Source organism: Pundamilia nyererei, unplaced genomic scaffold (genome assembly GCF_000239375.1).
Source record: "Pundamilia nyererei isolate P.nyererei 1_Seehausen unplaced genomic scaffold, PunNye1.0 scaffold00201, whole genome shotgun sequence".
In the NCBI taxonomy this organism is placed as follows: Eukaryota; Metazoa; Chordata; class Actinopteri; order Cichliformes; family Cichlidae; genus Pundamilia; species Pundamilia nyererei.
This window is the reverse complement of record NW_005187602.1, coordinates 311,048-328,972: the sequence shown is the minus strand read 5'-3', so window position 1 is coordinate 328,972 and position 17,925 is coordinate 311,048. Positions and strand designations below refer to the sequence as shown.

General features: G+C 38.1%; 1 protein-coding gene across 3 annotated transcripts in view; it reads right to left on the bottom strand.

The window, feature by feature from the left end:
- Positions 1-798: 798 nt before the first annotated feature.
- hyal4 (hyaluronidase 4) overlaps positions 799-17,925 on the bottom strand; it is a 20,277-nt gene continuing 3,150 nt past the window's right edge. The window contains exons 1-4 of one of the 3 annotated variants that reach the window (XM_005747619.1): positions 9,696-9,755; positions 3,297-4,221; positions 2,726-2,815; positions 799-1,975 (exon numbers count right to left, since the gene is read on the bottom strand). In XM_005747619.1, the coding sequence (XP_005747676.1) occupies positions 1,646-1,975; positions 2,726-2,815; positions 3,297-4,211 (1,335 nt within the window). In that variant the 5' untranslated portion in view covers positions 4,212-4,221; positions 9,696-9,755 and the 3' untranslated portion in view covers positions 799-1,645. Of the gene's footprint in view, positions 1,976-2,725; positions 2,816-3,296; positions 4,222-5,636; positions 6,108-7,274; positions 9,137-9,695; positions 9,786-14,063; positions 15,054-17,925 lie in introns of those variants that run through there. The other 2 variants (XM_005747618.1, XM_013914500.1) reach the window with 2 other exon arrangements.

Here is a 17,925-nt window from a genome sequence, read left to right as displayed (position 1 = left end):
TGTTTAACCTCTCTTTTGACCTCCTACTTACTTATTGACAATAATGTTTAGCAAACATTACAAATTTGGTTGTTGTCTAATTTGGCATTCTTCTGCCTTTTATTCCCATTTCCCTTTGTTAAGAATGGCCTCCTGATAACCACCCATGAACTGTGACCATTTCTGATGAAGCTTTAACTATGGATGGATCAGCTGAAGAGCCAGAAACATCTCCCAAATTCTGTATTAGGCCCTTGCTGGATTTTCCTTTTTTCTTAAGGACATGACTTTTAGATCCTGTCCTTCTGTTGTACATTTTTCATACATTAAAATGGGAATAAATTAAAATAAAATGTTTTTACAACATATAATGTGGCTACATATAAATTTTAAAAGGACTTCTTAGCTAAGTTATATTTCTCATATTTCTTTATTTCTTATATTTTGTTTTGTTTTTTTCTTTTTCTTGTATTTTGTACACCACAATTGCTTCCTTTAAAAATGTCCAGGCACAAGGACTAGACTGAAAATCACTGAATAAGGAGTCAGTGTCCAAGGAAAATCTTTAAAGACCTTCAGAAAGCCTGGAGAACTTTAAACATTTTTTTAAGGAGTATGGAAAAAATTACATATTTGGTCAGTCATGGGAAAGTTAGGATTATGGTGCAAATTTATGTGTTGCAAATCATTTTTGTAGGTTGTCACCATTAGTTGTTTTTTTCATAATGTGGCTTCGAAAAATTTACTTTTAATCCCGTTAATAAACCTGGTAAAGCAGCCATATACTTAAAAAGATCTATCAAACACAAAACACACTCATTCTCTTTGTGACACTCGTGTTTATTTCATTCATCAAATCATTCTGATTTACAAGCACATGAATAAGATGCTATAGAAGAATGATGTCACTGTTCTGAGGACATGAATATTTGCATGTATTTGTATTGTTGTTGCTCTGCTCATGTCATTTATTAAGGAAACGTCTCCATTTTTTTGTATTATTTATTATTATTTGTTGATTCATACACTCAGCGGCCACTTCATTAGGTACATCTGTTAAACCACCCCATACTGTTAATGTGTCATCAGCCAATTAGGCCAGCAACTGAATTTAGGTGTGTAGCATGGTCAAGATGACCTGCTGAAGTTCAAACAAAGCATCAGAAGAGGCACTTTTTCTATTCTAACTGATCACTCAAAGCTATTTTAACTACAGACCCCAATTATACACCGATGGATGAATCTGGGCCAGATTCAAAGTTCAAACCTATATGACTGGCCTATTTAAATTCATTAAAAAAAATGACTGACAGTCCTGCTCAGATGTTTACAACACAGGTAATGTTTACAAATGTCTTTCCAAATAGTGTCTTTGTAATGTAACAGACAGATGCTTCATCTACTCAACTTTAGATTAAGGTATATTTTTCAAAATTCAGTTTAGTTGAGCTGAGTTTAGTTTAATTAAGGCACATTTACTTTTAAATAGTTAAAACTGAAGTTTAAAGTATAGCTTGTCTTAACAATTATTATTATTGTTGTTGATGTTGTTGTTATTAGTATTAATAGCACTATGTTTTGAGGGAATCATTTACTTACATTCCTTTCTGTTTTTGGAAAATAGATGAATGATAGATACATGAACGAATTCTACTTTCCTCACACATTAAATCCAAATGAGTTTCATGGTGGTTGGGTGTACTAGTTTGGGAGAACAGTTCCGCCCTGCGTAGCACTGACAGGTAAAGTTTTCAGCCCAGGCACTGAGGTCAGCAGCAGAAGGGAGGCCAATAGCCACATACTTCCTATCAGCTCGTATGATGTGGAAATGGGTGGGGTTTAGGTGCAGGTAGTGGCGAGAGTTGTTGCTCTTCCGGACACAGCGGCCCTTCCCCTGACACAAGACTTCGCTGCAGAGCTTGGCGGCTGCAGTCACATTAGCAATGTAAGGGTTCAATGTGGATCTCAGGTACTTGGACAGAGCATCACAGGACGCCTGCAAAGACAGGATGGAGTTTATATGAGAGGTTCAGGTGTTCAAAAAGTATGTACAAAAAAAATCTTAGAACTTCAAGATGAATGTCAGCTAAAATATTTTATTGGGGTAATTAAAGTCCAAATAAAACATATTGCTTAATGGATGTTTGTGTCCAAAGGAGGAACGTCAACTGGACTGAGAACATGGATAGTGGCAGTAAGACCATCTAAATGGTCTGTTTTATTCTTAATTAGAATTTGCATTCAGTTGTGCCACTTTAAATTGGTTGTAAGACAATAAGATATTGTGATTGTGTGAACATCAAATGACAAGAAAAAGATATACCAAATCAAAAAGCGGCTGCAGCAAATGAAGCTGCAATACCTCTTTCACATGTCTGGTAAACACAGATAAACAGTCACAACTGTTAGTTCCTCTTAAGAGAGGAAACAAAGGCATGTTAATTATTTGTTGATGCAAGGCTGGCCAGTTGTGTTCCTGTTTTCAGACCTGTGAAGAGTTACTAATATAGAGTTTTTATGGCTAAAGACAAATGCAGAAACTTCGGGTGGCTCGTGTGATACTTGAAGTCTTTTCTCTTCTCATGAAACAAACAAACACTGGATTTGCAATGTTGAGAAGGAATCACATTGCTCAGCTGGTAGATTTTTAATGCTGACGTGTCAATATTGTGTTGAGTTAGAATATCCCTTAATGACAGGAGATCTGATCAAAACATCCAGTAAATATCAGTAAGCTGTGAATTACCTTGTTGTTGTAGTCTCTGGCACCTCCCCATATTATGACCCCAGAAGCTCCAAGTGCTGCAGACTCTCCGATCGTGCTGATTAGATCTCTCTGAAAGAGCAGGAACGAAACTTTTTTTTTTAAATAAAAAGGCTCAAAGTAATTTAATGCCCTATCCTCGAGGCCCCCAAAACACCCCCCAGCTTCTCTCTCATTCACATCTTTTAGAATCCAGTATAGAAAACCTATAGATAAACCTTGGTAGAGTTGATATAAGGTACTACAAACTGTTCAAAGTGAATGAACTCCAAACCTTTATCACATTAGAGTTCTAAATTGAGTCCTTCATTCTCCTTTCAGAGCAGTATTAATTGATGTTTTTATGTCATTTTCAAAAGTTTTAAAAAAATAAATCTTCATTTGTTGAGTTGTTTTTCTGTTGTGTTCTTGTGAATGCTTTTTGCTCTTACGTGAGGAATTTAATAACTATTTAGGTTCAAATGACAAAACCCTCATGTGATGGGCTGTTTATTGTAATCATAAAGATGAAGTGAATGATGTGCATAAATGTGATTTTAACACAAACACTCACCCTGGTCTGAAACTTTTTGGTCTGATCCCGGTACAGTGGCCTGCAATAGACATAGACTGGCATAACGTAAGGACGTTTAGGCAATGCTGCCACCCTCAGAGCCTCAAGAACACGGTTACGAACAAAGAGCGCAGCCTGGGGAGAGTTCCTCAGATTCTGGTGAAGGTAGACTGATGGGAAGAGAGCTGTGCTGCGTTCCCACAACCAAAGCATCTGGTTGTTCTGCTTGTGGGTCTTGTGGGAGCACTCTCCCGTGTAGCCAAGCTTGTTCCATCCATAGTTGTAGCAATCAGGAAACAGGTAGAAGCCCCATCGGCGGTTTGGACGCTCACCAGTACCAAGGCTAATGGTTTTTTCCATGAAGTGACGTCCAGCCCGCTGGAACTGTTTCTTTGCCAGTTTAAGAATTTGCTCTAATGATAAAAACGGGAGCATCTGCAGGGTATGACTGATGGACAATTTCTGATAAATGCGTTTTGAACCCCAGTTCTGGTCCCACAGGGGGCGCCAGGATTCCCAGTCAATGACAGCCAGCCCAGGAGATGAATCCTGGGAGATGTAGTGATCTATTTGTTTTTGGGCTCTGGCCAGGTGCTCTGTCAGGTTGCCATTTTGGGGGACCCCACCGCTGTAGAGCTTATGCTTGACAGAATCAGCTCTAGGGTAATGACCAAGGCGGTCCTCATAGAAGATGGTGAGAAACTGGCCTGGCACAGCTGCGGGTGTCGTCACTGACTGGAAGGCTGCAGTGTCCAACGGGATGTGAAGACGTTTACAGTGCTCAACTGGCGCGTTCCATATAGCCACAAAGGAATGGTCATTGATGAGCGGTGGCTCAGTTGGAGGTAAGGCAAGGGCTAAGGTGATAGATCCAATTACACAGAAGCCAACAGAGGAGAAGAAGGATGGGGCCATGGTAATAGGTCTGGACAAGCAGGGCAGACAGTGGATAAAAGTCAGCAAACATCAACATAAATCACAGCTATTTTTGACAAACTCTGTTTTCTCTTTAAAATAACCAAACTCCGTCTTCTTAAGATGGGCTAAAAGTGGGAACTTTTGATCACATTTGAAGTTATTTGAAATATGACTCTCGGTGAAAGATGACTTTTCATAATTTTTACATCTCAAACAATTAATGGAGAAAACAGTTATTAGATGCTCTATTAGATCATCAGTGGATACAAAATAGTTCTGAAAGAGCTCCACTTGAAGCTGCAAAAGTTAAATACTACTTTTATAATATGAATATAACAGGACACAAAGCTGTTTCTGCAGTTAGAATGTAAGATACTTCCTCCATTATTATTTTATGTGTGTGTGAAAGAGAAATACGACATAGCTCTGCTACGTGCATGCTCTGTGCTCAGAGCTTAAAATGTCAGCAGTGGCCCCAATTTATGTAAATGATCATTATCAGCAAAACAGGGAAAATTAGACAATTGTAGGTGCTAGAACGTACACATAAGTGCTTGGAATGATGAACCAAATCTCGAAGTTCACCCAGTGGCTGAACAATCGGCTCTATTCACCTACAGTAGTGTAAGGACACTCCCTGCGTGTTCAGAGTTCAAGTTCACTTGCCTAATCATCATCTGTAGGGGAAAATTTATGAAAACAGACTAATTGTAGTCCCTAACAATTTCATATGTTCGTGCCATAAACTTTTATTTCATTATATATTTAAAAAATATTCATATTTATGACAAACTCTAAACAGCATATCATTTTAAAAATGATATTGTGTAGGAGAACTGAACATGTTATCAAGTCATGACTCGAAATGCCATTAATACACATTCTAAAAAATATTTTAAAAACATGATTTATTTAATTTTAGTGTGACTTACTGATCTCTAACCAGGAACAACAACAAAATAGATTTGGCCTTTTGGACTGAGTCCTTTGCAGTTCTTCTTTTTCCTCTTGATCAATAACATTTATACTGACAAAATAAACTTTTTGTTTGTGGATGATACTATTTGTAAGCAGCAAAATAGTCATTTACAGTGGATTTGGAATGATAAAAGTGCTAAATAATGATATAAAATAAAGATATTTGTAAAACCTTCCTTCATATTTGGTGTTCAGATAGAGCCCTTGTGAATGTGAATACATATGTTAACTACATTCTGTTTTTGATGTCCTTTTTTCTCATCCTGGTAAATCAATATAAAATTAAAAATGACTCAAGGATTTCGCAGTATATCTGTAAACAAATTGTCCACATTTTAAAAAGATCAAATCTTTTTAATAATATCCTTTATCTTACAAGGTTATCTCACTATTCTTTTCAAATCAGTCAACATTTTTTGGATATAATAGTGTTTTAGCTCCTACCTGTTGCTGTCTTCAGTGGCTTGTCATAATACTTCTGTGTTTCTCAAGTAATTTTTTTGCTGTTTCATATGTCAGAGGAAACAGTTTCTTCTCTCTGGTAGATCCTTATCTAATTAAAATACTAACTGGTGAGTGGTTTTAGGGTGTCAGGTTAGAATAAATGATGCAAAGAATTTGGAAACAGTTTTGGACAAATACAATCAACACTAAGATAATTTAGTGAAAAAGGTTTTTAAAAAGTTGCATATTTGCAAGATGAAAGTAAAACTCAGAGTGCATGAAAAACAGAATGGTAACGAAAGTTAAAAAATAAACAACAAAAGTTAAAACAACAACAACAGCCTGGTTCATGTATAATATTTCTGGTTTGTACTGATTTATCACAAAAATGACACGATGATGGCAACATGTTTTTCATACTTTAGCTTTGTGTCAATTTCATTTGTAAATCAGGAGATTGTAGTGCATATAGTATTTTAGTTACTTAAGGTCTTCAGTGTTTTGACAACATAAATTAATCTTATTTTAACAGAAAAAGTTATTTAAAGTCAAAACTTTTCTGTATAAAAACATATTTGCATTCTTATTATTACTTATTACTAAATATTCCGAAACATTTTCTTCGTTCTTTAGAGTTTGTCTCTTAAAAAAAAAAAAAAAAAGATTGGATCCAAAGATTGGATCTAGCTGGGACTTGATGTTTGAGTTAAAAGGGCCTCTGAGCAGAAAATATTCTTGCCAGGGCAGTCATCTCACACCAGTGACTCATCATTATCATTAGTTCAGCCTTCTGTTCCTTTTTCTCACTAACTGGGTCTGAGGTTTAATGACTGACTGTAGAAAAGGTAGTCAACGTTTTTCAAGACACAGTTTTTTCATTGTTTGAAAACCTAATATAAAGACAAAGAGAAATAATGTCAACTGAACGTGAATCTGCCCCATCAGATTCATATCCAATCTGATCTGGATCAGTAGATGATCCAGTTGGCTGCAACTCAACTCACTAAGCGGAAGATGTTTCTTTGTTACTTCCCCTGAACTCATCACTTTATGTAATAATGGCAGGAAAAGGAAGAAACACACTGTAGCTTTGGAAAGTGTTTATTAGCAGTGCATTTACAGTCAGGTAACATTTTTCATGTGTTGCATATTCCTTGTTACATATGTAGTTTACAATCTTAAGATTTAATAAAGAATACAGTGACTACAGGAAATTTACAATTGCTACACAAAGTCTGAAGTAAAAGCCTAAAAACATTAACCTAAAGGCAGGCTTGAGCCGTCCATGTGACGTGCTTCATTGTTGCTTAATGTTAAATACTAAAATTTATTGGTTACCCCTTCTACCCCTGTTTTCTTCTGTCTCTTTGACTACATAAGCAACATAGGCTGCCTTTTCGTCAGCTATTTAAACTGCAACAAACTGCCAACTTCTCCAAAGGTAATGTTTCAGGTTAGTGTCATTACTCAATACTGTTTGTTCACTCTGAATGTAAAGCAAACTTTAGGGGATTGATTTTATTTAGAAAAAGTAACAACATTGAATTTTATTATCTAATGACTTTGAGCCAATGACTTGAGAGCCACCATCTACCGGAACCAAATTGCTTGTATGTGTCTGCACATATACTTGGCCAATAAACACGATTCTGATTCTGATTCTTTAAACTGTTTTTGTTAGGAACAAGGATACCGAATTAGAAGATTTTCTTACATTGTGTTATGATTGGTAAAATCAATAAATTCCTAATACATTAATGAAAGTTAGACCATCTACAGTTTTATTACTGAACAAACAGTATTTGCTGATGGAGGCTGGTTCTAAAATGATAAATGGTGAATAGATATGACAACTTTGTTTTGTCAACTTTGGCATCGTAGTTATAAGTATGCTTTATACTTGGAATTATCCAAAGAAAAGCACTTTGGGACACACAGAGAGAGAGAGACTGAATAAAGAGTTTCACGAGAACCTGAGGTATCAAAAAACTGGTAAACTTTGGTAAAAAGGTGAAATTAAAGGACCTCAGTTTCCAGAGGCTGTGTCTGTCAGATATAGTTTGTGCCATCTCCTGCATCCAGTTGAGTGCTTCCTTGCACTTGCAGTTGTACATTCAGAGACAGTAGCCGTTTACCAGTCACACTGAGATGAAGTAGAATCAAATACAAAATCCAGAGATCAATAATATAAAAAGTCTTTGTGTTCTTCAGGGTAACAAACCCAACAGAATGTATTCTGAAGTTAGAAGCAGCTATATGCTGCATCCTAACAGGCTCCAAAACGCTTTGTGACATCTCCTGGAAAGACTACAAGTAATAAGTAACAATACAAAAATATAAATTTGTACATATACCGCAAAGTATAGTAACAGTTCATTCAAGGTATTGGAAATAAAGGATGTCTTTAAAAATGCATCAAGTCTTTGTAATTGTGCTCCTATATATGGATGTGCAGTATTGTATTTTGAGCAGCCTTTGGTTTTTGTGGACAAAGCAAAACGGAGGATCATCATGCGACAAGCCAGCTCTGCCTTTTTTCATGAACTATAAGGCATTTCACATGATTTCTCTGCAATATGAGTTACAGTGAATAAATTCAAGCATGTATATTGGCTGTGCAATTCCATTTTTCCTTCTGTTTCAATGGGTACACTGCTGATTTAGGCCACAAATAATGTTTAGTCCGAATAAATGAATAATTGACTGACAGGCAATCATTTTCTGATTGGGTAAAATGTTTTCATGAGACATGTTTTCTGCATGTATTGTATTTCAGGTGGTATTTTGCAATTGTTTATAGCACATTTATCAAACAGCATCAGCGAGACGTTCCTATTACTGCAATTAGCTTTATGGTGCATAAAGTCAAGCTTATGTCAGTATCCTTGGATAAAATAAAAAAATTAATTTTGAATTAGAACATTATATTTACTGCAGTGTTGACATGTCACATCTACCCGCAGCTAAATTGAAACTAACTTTCTCTTTTGAAGCCATCTTCAAACATATATCTTTACTAATAATAAATTCAACAGGAGCAACAAAGTTAAGTGATGGCTGACGCAAGTTGGCGCTGCTGCACTCTCTCCTGCCTCCTGCTGTTCATCCTGTTCATCCTCCCACTCGGTCCTCTTCTTGTCGTGATCTTCGTACTCCTCCTCTTCTTCCCATGGCCCTTTATCTTCTCTCACTTTGTTGATGCTGTCGCAGTTCTCACCATTGTGGCCCTCATAGCAGTGGCAGCGGAACCTCTCCATTAGTAGCTGCTGTTCATGCGGTGAATGCCAGCCATTCACAGTAAAGTCCCCATCCTCAGAGGGATGGATGCGGTAACTGTCAGCACTTAGGTGGAGGTAATGCCGGGCGTGGGGGTCCCGGCGGATGCAGCGGCCATTACTCTGGCACAGGAATTCACTGCAGATTTCTGCGGCCCGTGTCACATTGGTGATGTACAGACCCAAGCGGTGGCTTAGGAAGGACTTGACGTGGGTGCAGCTGTGCTGTGGAAACAAGGTGAAATTCGTAATACTGTAGCTTATATGATACTACAGCCAAGATTTTGAGTTTAGTGGCTTCACATCAAGTTCTGCTTTAAACCCAATGATGAACCAGACTCACTATGACAAAGATTCGCCAGTGCCTAAATATAACCTTAAAATGAAAATGTATAGGTTGGAATGGAGTGGCATCCTCACAGATTCTGATTCCTCATGGATGATGAAAGAAACTTTCAATTTCAGCAGAGGTTGAAATAATTATTTCCCCCCACTGTAAAGCAACTTGAAGAGACTGTTATTGTCAACTGGCTGGAACAATATAAATAAAACTGAACTAAAATGAACTGAATTCCTAAAGATGTGTTAGGAGTTCAGCTATATGTATAACATCGCTGCACATTAAAAATATTAATCACAAACGTCAGAAGAGCATATGCATGCACAGTCACCTCTAGTGATTTTGTTAGATGTTCATAAATAAATCTCCATATGCACCAGCATATATGATGAATACATACTATAAATAATTTTACTTTGTTAATGTAGGGCAAAGACCACCTACCCTGGATGAGGTCAAATTTAAATCTCCCCAGATGACAAATCCTGCAGCTCCCAGTGCAGCACTCTCCCCTATGGTGTGGATCAAATCGTCCTACAGGAAAAATACAGGTAAACCATCACATCACATCACACATGTCTGTCACCATCACTACCACGCCACCATTTAAGGCAGGGATCTCAAATTATTGATGGCGAAGTGATGATGAAGTAGCTGAAGAAAATAAAAAAAAATAAAAGAACAATAAAATAATACAAAGGTCAACATATTTGAACATTGAATTTTTAATACTACTTGGACCACACTGCATTTGTCAGTGTTACAGTGAGAAACTGGTTATGTTGTGCAAAGCTCCACAAGATCATACTTCAAAGAAATTCTTTAAATAGCCTTCTTCTTTTCAAAGACATCAGCCGTTAACCTGCCGAATCAACAGATCATCCTCAAACATTTGGTTTTCCCTGAACCTCCAGTAGATGGCAGTAGGGAGCAGACTCAGAGTATAGCCTGACTGTTTACGCACATTGTTACTGAAAATGATGTTTACTGCATACAAAAATTAATAATTAAATGAGAATTAATTTGAAGGGGTGGGTTGCAAGTTTAACTATTACTAATATGCAATCATATTAAGAATTACAGAAAACAATATTTGCTTTTTGACTTTTTCTTTGGAACATCAGGATTGGTGATTTAAATCTTTAAATTGGGGCCAAATGATGATTGTTTGCCAGTCATTTGAACACACAAAATTACAACATTTTCCACTATAAAATGCAGAACTGATCCCTTTGTCACATTGTCCCACATTGTGTTTGTGTGTCTGTTAGTACTCTGATGATTCCTTGTACTTTGATTCCTTGTTCCTATCCCGTTAGGGTTTTATTTATATATTTTTTATTAAAGCTGCTTTTGTCTTGCAGTCTTGCAGTCTTGCATTTGGGTCTATATTTGAAGCTTGGTAATGCACTAAAATTGACTGAGAAGATTAAAGTTTCTCCAGGATCTTTAATCCTGTCTTCTGTGAAGTACATCACTAAAGGCTGCCATTCATATTTTAACACAAGTTTAACATATTTTATTCCAGCCCTACTGATTTTGATGAATGTGTTGTCTCTATTGATGCTGAAAAAGCCTTTGATCGAGTTGAGTTTGAGTGTCTCTTCTTCCACAGATTTTGTTCTGGAGCAAATTTTATGGTTTGTTTTTTTCAGTGGCACAGAAGTGTAATAACTTGCTTCAAGGACCTTGTCATAGCCTGCAAACTGGCATCATTTAAACAACTTGCTAATACAATCTACCACCATCACACTTTTTAAGATGCTTGCAAGCCAGGCACTTTATTTGTTTCCAGATTTCAGGCTCAAGTCCTCTACCGAGGCCTACCGTACAACTTTATCCAACCAACAGAGGGCTGATCTCCCTGCTTTACAGTAAAATGTTAAACTTGACACATACCTCAAAATGTTATGGGAAGAAGATTTAGACTTAGGCCTCTGTACTCACAACTTGACATCATTATGTGCCCGCCACTGTTAATCCAGTTCAAAGTGGTGCATGGAGCCCACTTCTCAATATCCAGATTATCTTCTATCTATCCTGAAATCACTGCATATTGTGATAGATGACAAACTGCTGAAGCTTCACTGATCCATGTCTGTGGCTCTATATTTTTCTACCACTAGTAAAATCCTGCTTTTTTTCTAGTCAAACGTTTTAGAGACCAGTATGGAACAGGACTGCACAGGTGCCAGTACTGTTACATATACAGTATAAGGAGCCTTTAGTCAATGTGGAGGCTGAAACATATTTTCCTTTGCGGCTACCGCTGCTGTACTTTTTATCCCTTCCAACCTTTATCCTCTGACTCATTCTGACTTAACTAAGGTTTTGCTTATGTGTGCCAACCACCTTTTGCATGCATCCTAAAATGCAGTTCAAATAGGAAAGAATATGTTCTGCTTAGAGGTTTCGATTCACATTTATTCATAAGACTGAAAATCAGAAAATTCAGACATTGCCTAAAGTTCTTGTTGTATGGTTTTGGAATTTTAAAAACCAAAAAGGCTATTACATTTTAAATTATCTTTTGAAAATGCATGTTGTATTTAATTAATCCACAATTTTTTAATGGATTTTTGATCAGAAGGAAGGAAACAGCACAATTGTCTTTTATTGTCTAAGGAATGCAGTGGTTTTGATGTCATACATTTAAGACATATAGTGAAAGTGGCCAAGAAAAGGAAGGTACTAATTTAAATTCTGATGTTATGTCATACTCCGCTGAGCTTATTGAATTTGAGCATGAACCTCCTTTAATTTCTCAGGAATTTTGCAGAGGTTTGTGATGAAACTTAGCACACACATTGTGTGGGTATCCAAAAAGAGGAACTCATTGAGTATTTCATGTCAACTATCAAAGAAGATTTTTTAAATGCATTTTTGATATATCATCATGTTTAACTGACTTTGTTCAGAATTGAATCAGCAGTTAAACATGGTTCGGGCATCTGACAAGGATGCCCCCTGGGTGCCTCCTGGGTGAGGTGTTCTGGGCATGTCCCACTGGGAGGAGGCCCCGGGGCAGACCCAGGACACGCTGGAGAGATTATATCTCTCGGCTGGCCTGGGAACGCCTTGGTGTTCCCCGGATAAGCTGGAGGAGGTGGCTGGGGAGAGGGAGGTCTGGGCTTCTCTGCTTGGGCTGCTGCCCCCGCAACCCGGCCCCGGATAAGTGGAAGAAAATGGATGGATGGATGGATGGATGGATGGATGGATGGATGGATGGATGGATGGAAGTTCAGAATTGTCATTTATGTTTAAAATAATTTTACAGTCCAATAAATCTGGCAAGATTTGAATGACTTTCCCATAGAAGTTAATCATGAATGAGGAATTGCATTACCAGTCAAATTCAGAAGACAAATGAAAGAACAACAAAAAAAAAATTCTATTGGTTCTATTTTGTCTTAGTTTGCCCAAGATAACATGCAACAAGGCCGACCTACCACCCCTAAGCTGCCACAGGGTGAGATGGGATTCATCCTGGACAGGTCGCCAGTTTGCAACAAGACTAATGTAGAGACACAGACGACAATTAATTAAGCTATTAACCTAACCCCACTAACTGCATGTCTTTAAACTGTGGCAGGAAGCTGGAGTACCCAGAGAGAGCCCACACAAGTATGGGTAGAACATGCAAGCTCACACAGAAAGGCTCTAGCCAGAAGGACTAAAACCCAGAACCTTCTTCCTGTGAAACAACAGTGCTAACCACTGTGTGTTATGGTATGTCATAGTGCTTTAAATAACAATTTAAAAATCAATAAAAAAAAATGTAAATGAAATATTGGGGAAAAAAATAAATTGTAGGTTGGATTTTTTTGTTTTTGTTTTGTTTTTAGGTCTGCTTCAAAATTCAGATAAAACTGAGGCTATTGTACTCAGCCCTGAAAATCTTTGTGTCTATGGCATGGTACGGCTGGCATTACCTTCTCCGCGGTAATGGAGTGGTTTCTGACCATGATATCTCCTTCAATGCACATAAAACACAAATTTAAAACTACTCTATAATTAGAAACATGTCTCATTGTGATGCTGAAAAACGAATTCTTGCATTTATTACTTATAGGCTGGACCACCGCAGTTGATTATTATCATATTTTCCTAAATGCTCTCTGAAAAGCCTTCAGTTGATCCAGAAAACTGCAATAAGAGTAGTGGCAGCGACTATTTGAAAGAGCATATTTCACCACATGCTACTATATCTGTCCAATGGAGCATGTTGCTCTAGCCATACTTGTGGTTCTTAGGGTAGATCCTTCAGCTTTCAGGCCTTTCTTCTGTGGAACCAGATCCCAGTTTGGAATCAAGGATTATTGTAGGGTCTACCTTACAGTACAACGTATTTTGAGTTGACTGTTGTTATGATTTGGTGCTTTGTAAATAAAACTGAACTGAATTGACTTGAATTGGAGCAGGTAACCCTGAACCCTCCCTTAGTTATGCTGCAACAGGCATAGGCTGCGGGTGATCTCTTTATTTAATTATTAGTTACTATAATCTCTGTATCTCTTCTACAGTGTGTCTTTTGTCTCACTTCCCCTCACCTCAACTGAAGGTTTCGTTTTGACAAAAGGGATTTTTCCTTCCCACTGTCGGCAAGAGCTTGCTCATGGGGGTCATCTGATTATTGGGGTATTATCTTACACTGTTAAGGAACCGTTGTTGTGATTTTGTGCCATGAAAATAAAATTGAATTAAAAGTATCTCTGTGAAAGGAAAACGAACTACTTTGTTGCATAATGGAAATTTTATCCAGAACACACAGTAGAAAAAAATATATAATATTTTGGTAAACTTTGCTCTTACTGTAGTGAGAAAGTTGAGGGCCTCATCTCGGTAGCCCAGCCTCAGGTACACATAGGTGGGAAGGTCATACTCCTTTGAGGTCAGTGAGGCGACTCGGAGCGACTCTCTGATCCTGTGCTGGGTGAAGTGCAGGTTGCTGATGCTGTTGCTGTGATGCTTCCTGATTGTGACAGAGGGATAGAGGGCCATGCTGCTGTTCCATAGCCACACCAGCTCGTCATTTCTCAGCCTCTCCAGCAGGGGGCAGAAGCCTGTATAGTTCTGATCATGCAGGTTGTAATTGTGGCAATCAGGGTAGAGGTAAAAACCCCAGAGGGCACTGGGCCGGAGCTGTCTCCCCAGCTGAATGGTTTTTAGCATGAACATCTTGGCACTTTTCTCAAACCTCCGCCGTGCCAGTTCCTCCACTTGTGCTGCAGTCACGTTGATGTATGCTTTCTTGGTTAGCTCCTTTGATTTGCGTCTATAGATGTCCTTTTTGTGCCAATTACGACTCCACTGAGGTCGCCAGAACTCCCAGTCAATAACAGCCAGGCCACGAAAGTCCTCTGCAGGTATGAAGTAGTTGATGTCCTGGTGGGCTTTGAACAGGTGTCGGTCCAGGCTGCAGTTTTGAGGTAGGCCACCAAAGACGGCTTTGCCATGTGGGGTGTAGTGAGGGTAGTAGCCCAGCCGGTTGGCATAGAAAATTGTGACGTTCTGGCCTGTCCAATCAGCACGTGGGCTTCCCTGGATGTGGAATAGGTGGTTAACGTTGGTGGTTATGTTGTACCTGAAGGTGCACAAGTCCAGTGGAGCATTCCAGGCAGCAATGAAAGGTTTTCGGCCAATCAGAGGCAGTTTGGCAGGTTTCTGACCAAAAGCTGAATGAAATAGCAAAATCAGCCAGGAGCAGGTGAGTGCAACAGGTACAGCATGGTGGGAGGAGGATTCCCCAAGTACTGGCACAACAGGCATTCTGGGATTCAGAAGGTGCAGCTGTCAGTCATCCTGACAAAGGGAAAAGTGACAGGGAAAAAGAAAAACAAATGAAAAACAAAACTCAGACATTTTTTTCATCTGTAAGACTTTTTTTAAAAATTATTATTTATCTGTTGTTTCACCTTTGTAACCTGCATGAAATTTGTTGTATCATCTGTCTAATGAAAGTTACAATAACAAAATAGTAAAGGTAAGGATGGCTACAAAACAAAGCAACTCAGAGCAGGATAGTAAGATTTTCTCTGGGGATTTTTCATATATTTCACGTGGCACCACTTTGGGTCCTGATCTCAGAGTTAAGAGACTCTGTTTTCACATATAATGCAGCATTTCACAAAACTGACAGAGACTTTTTTATGTATAAAATGTTGCAGTACATCTGGTAAGCTCTCCTAAATTTCATTTGCCCTGACTGTTTTTATATTGTTTGGCAATTTTATTGAAGTCACATTTGATGAGCTCAACAGTTCTTCTGAATTAACAATGGTCTGGTTTAACTGTTTATTTCATCTTTCAACACAATAGAGGATCGTCAAAGCTTCAACATCTGACTTTATGAGTGTGCGTGTACATGGAAATTTGCCGTGTTCAAGTCTTGATAATATGTTGCATTCACTCAGTTTTGACATTCTACATTATTTACTCTTGGCCTTTTACTCTTTCCAAAATACATAAATGATTAAAAGGATTTGCATGGTATGAGTCAGAGGTCACATAGACTAAGTCAGTTGACACCAAGGTACATGGACTTCTGCTAGACAGAGCACGGCTTTTCTGTGCACATGTATTCTCCCCTTACCATAACTGAAGCCTCAAGCTGTAATGACAGGTCTTCCTTCCAAATGTCTCAGCAAGTTTCAGTGTTTGCTGCATCCCAACTTTTTCAAGCAAACATCCAGTCACAGAGCAGAGACAACAATCAGATGTCTGAAATCTGGATGTTCAAAAAAATTTCATTTGAATTTCTTTATTAACGAAAATCAATTTATTTATATGCTATTTATTTATTGATTACCCTTTTAGTCATCTAGTGTGTGAGCAGCTTACTGGCTGAATGTTTAGTAAAGTACTAATGGCAGCAAGAGGTGATCTTATTTGCTGAATATGGTTTGAATTTTGAACTAGTTATAATTGTAAAATATTTCATGCTAAAAAATATTTGAAAAGCATTCTGGCTAGAACAGGCCAACATCAGCCTGGCAAAGGCTCCAATCTGGCCCTTTGGATAGCTTTTGAAAATGTGGAGGAGGGCATATCTTTTGGACTTTTAACTGTTTTTAAAAAAATAAATTTTACTGTTTGTCCTGCTGATAAAGACCCTCCCCACAGCCATCCATACTGCAGCAATAAAGTCAAATCAAAGTGGGTTGTATGTGGCCCCCCAATATATGATAACCTTGATAGCCCCAGTCTAGAAGTTTGGATGTTAAATTGTTTACTTTTTCACATAACATTTTCTTTTACAGAATGATATGTGATAAAGTAATGGTGTACATATGACATACGTTTGTTACAGAGACCGTTTTGTGACCATTTTGTGAATGCCTGTTATTAAAGCTCAAGGTGAGCATTTCGCATCACCAGCTTATTTACACCATGGCAGCAGTGGTAACTGAGAAGCTTGGCTACAAGGTTAACAGCGCAAAGGAGCAGTACCCTTCATGGAGGAGGCTAGAAACCAGGCTGAAGGTAGCAAGGCATGAAGTTATCTAACTAAGTTATCTAAAGGGATGGCTAAAATGTTCAAGCAAGTTTCCCATAGCTGAGGTCTTAAAAACCGCCAAGGAAAGACTCACAGCCTTGGCCAGCCACCTGAAGAGGTATACCAGAGAGACAAACGCCAGGAAAATAAACAAACTGAGCCATCCAAGGTGTACTCTCAGTGGCAGAGGAACAGTGTAACAACCAAGGCTGGAGAAGGAACAGTACTGGATGGGCATTTGGGAGAAGGAGTAACAGAGAGTTTGCATCCTTTCCAAAGTTTCATGTGTTCCTTCCTATGCTGAAAATACAACCTGAGGCTGTAACGAGTCCTGTGTAATTAATATAAATCTTCTATTTTATCTTCTCACTGGTGTTCTTGAGATATAATGATACAGCTTTTTACATTTTGTTCTCTTATATGGAAAGGTTTTTTTCTCCCTCACTTTCAGTTTTGCTCAACACACAATATGAGAATCAAATTACTTTCCTTTATTTTTGCAGTCAGTTTCTCTCTGTATTCATTTGACTGCACTTACTGTTAGCAATTTAGTTTTTAAAGTTCACTATACTGTAGAATTACAGTAAATGCATGGATGATTTGATCAGAGGAATGTTAGTGATTATTCTCTTTGTTAGTTTTTGTTTTGAGCAAAAAGGTTGAGCTGATTCAACTCAGTTTTATTTGACTTATATAGCACCAAATCACAACAATTAGCTTCAGGTGCTTTATATTGTAAGGTAAAGACAGTACCATATTAAGAACAAACAGAGACAACTCTGACATCATGTGATCCCTTATGAGCAGTGGAAATGAAAAAACTCCCTTTTAACAGGGGTTTCTTTTTTTTGTGTTGTTTCAATGAATGGGACGAGAACAAATTCATCAACTAACACAAGCAAGCTTGATTGACAGTCTAAGTTCACCATTGATGGTGAGCTGAACTAAGCTTTCATATTCTCCACTAAGTGGTCCTTATCACGATAAATGATGAAGGAGAAGCCACCGATTAAACATGCTGGAATTTATATTCAAAGTCTGGCTTTATGTCAAAATAAATTATTTACCCAGAGTAGCTCCGAACCACAACCCGGTCTGGCATTGATTAAGATAAGAGTTTGTTGGTGTCTGTGGTCCTTGTGGACTGGCTCCACTCATTCAACAAATATTGTACAAGAA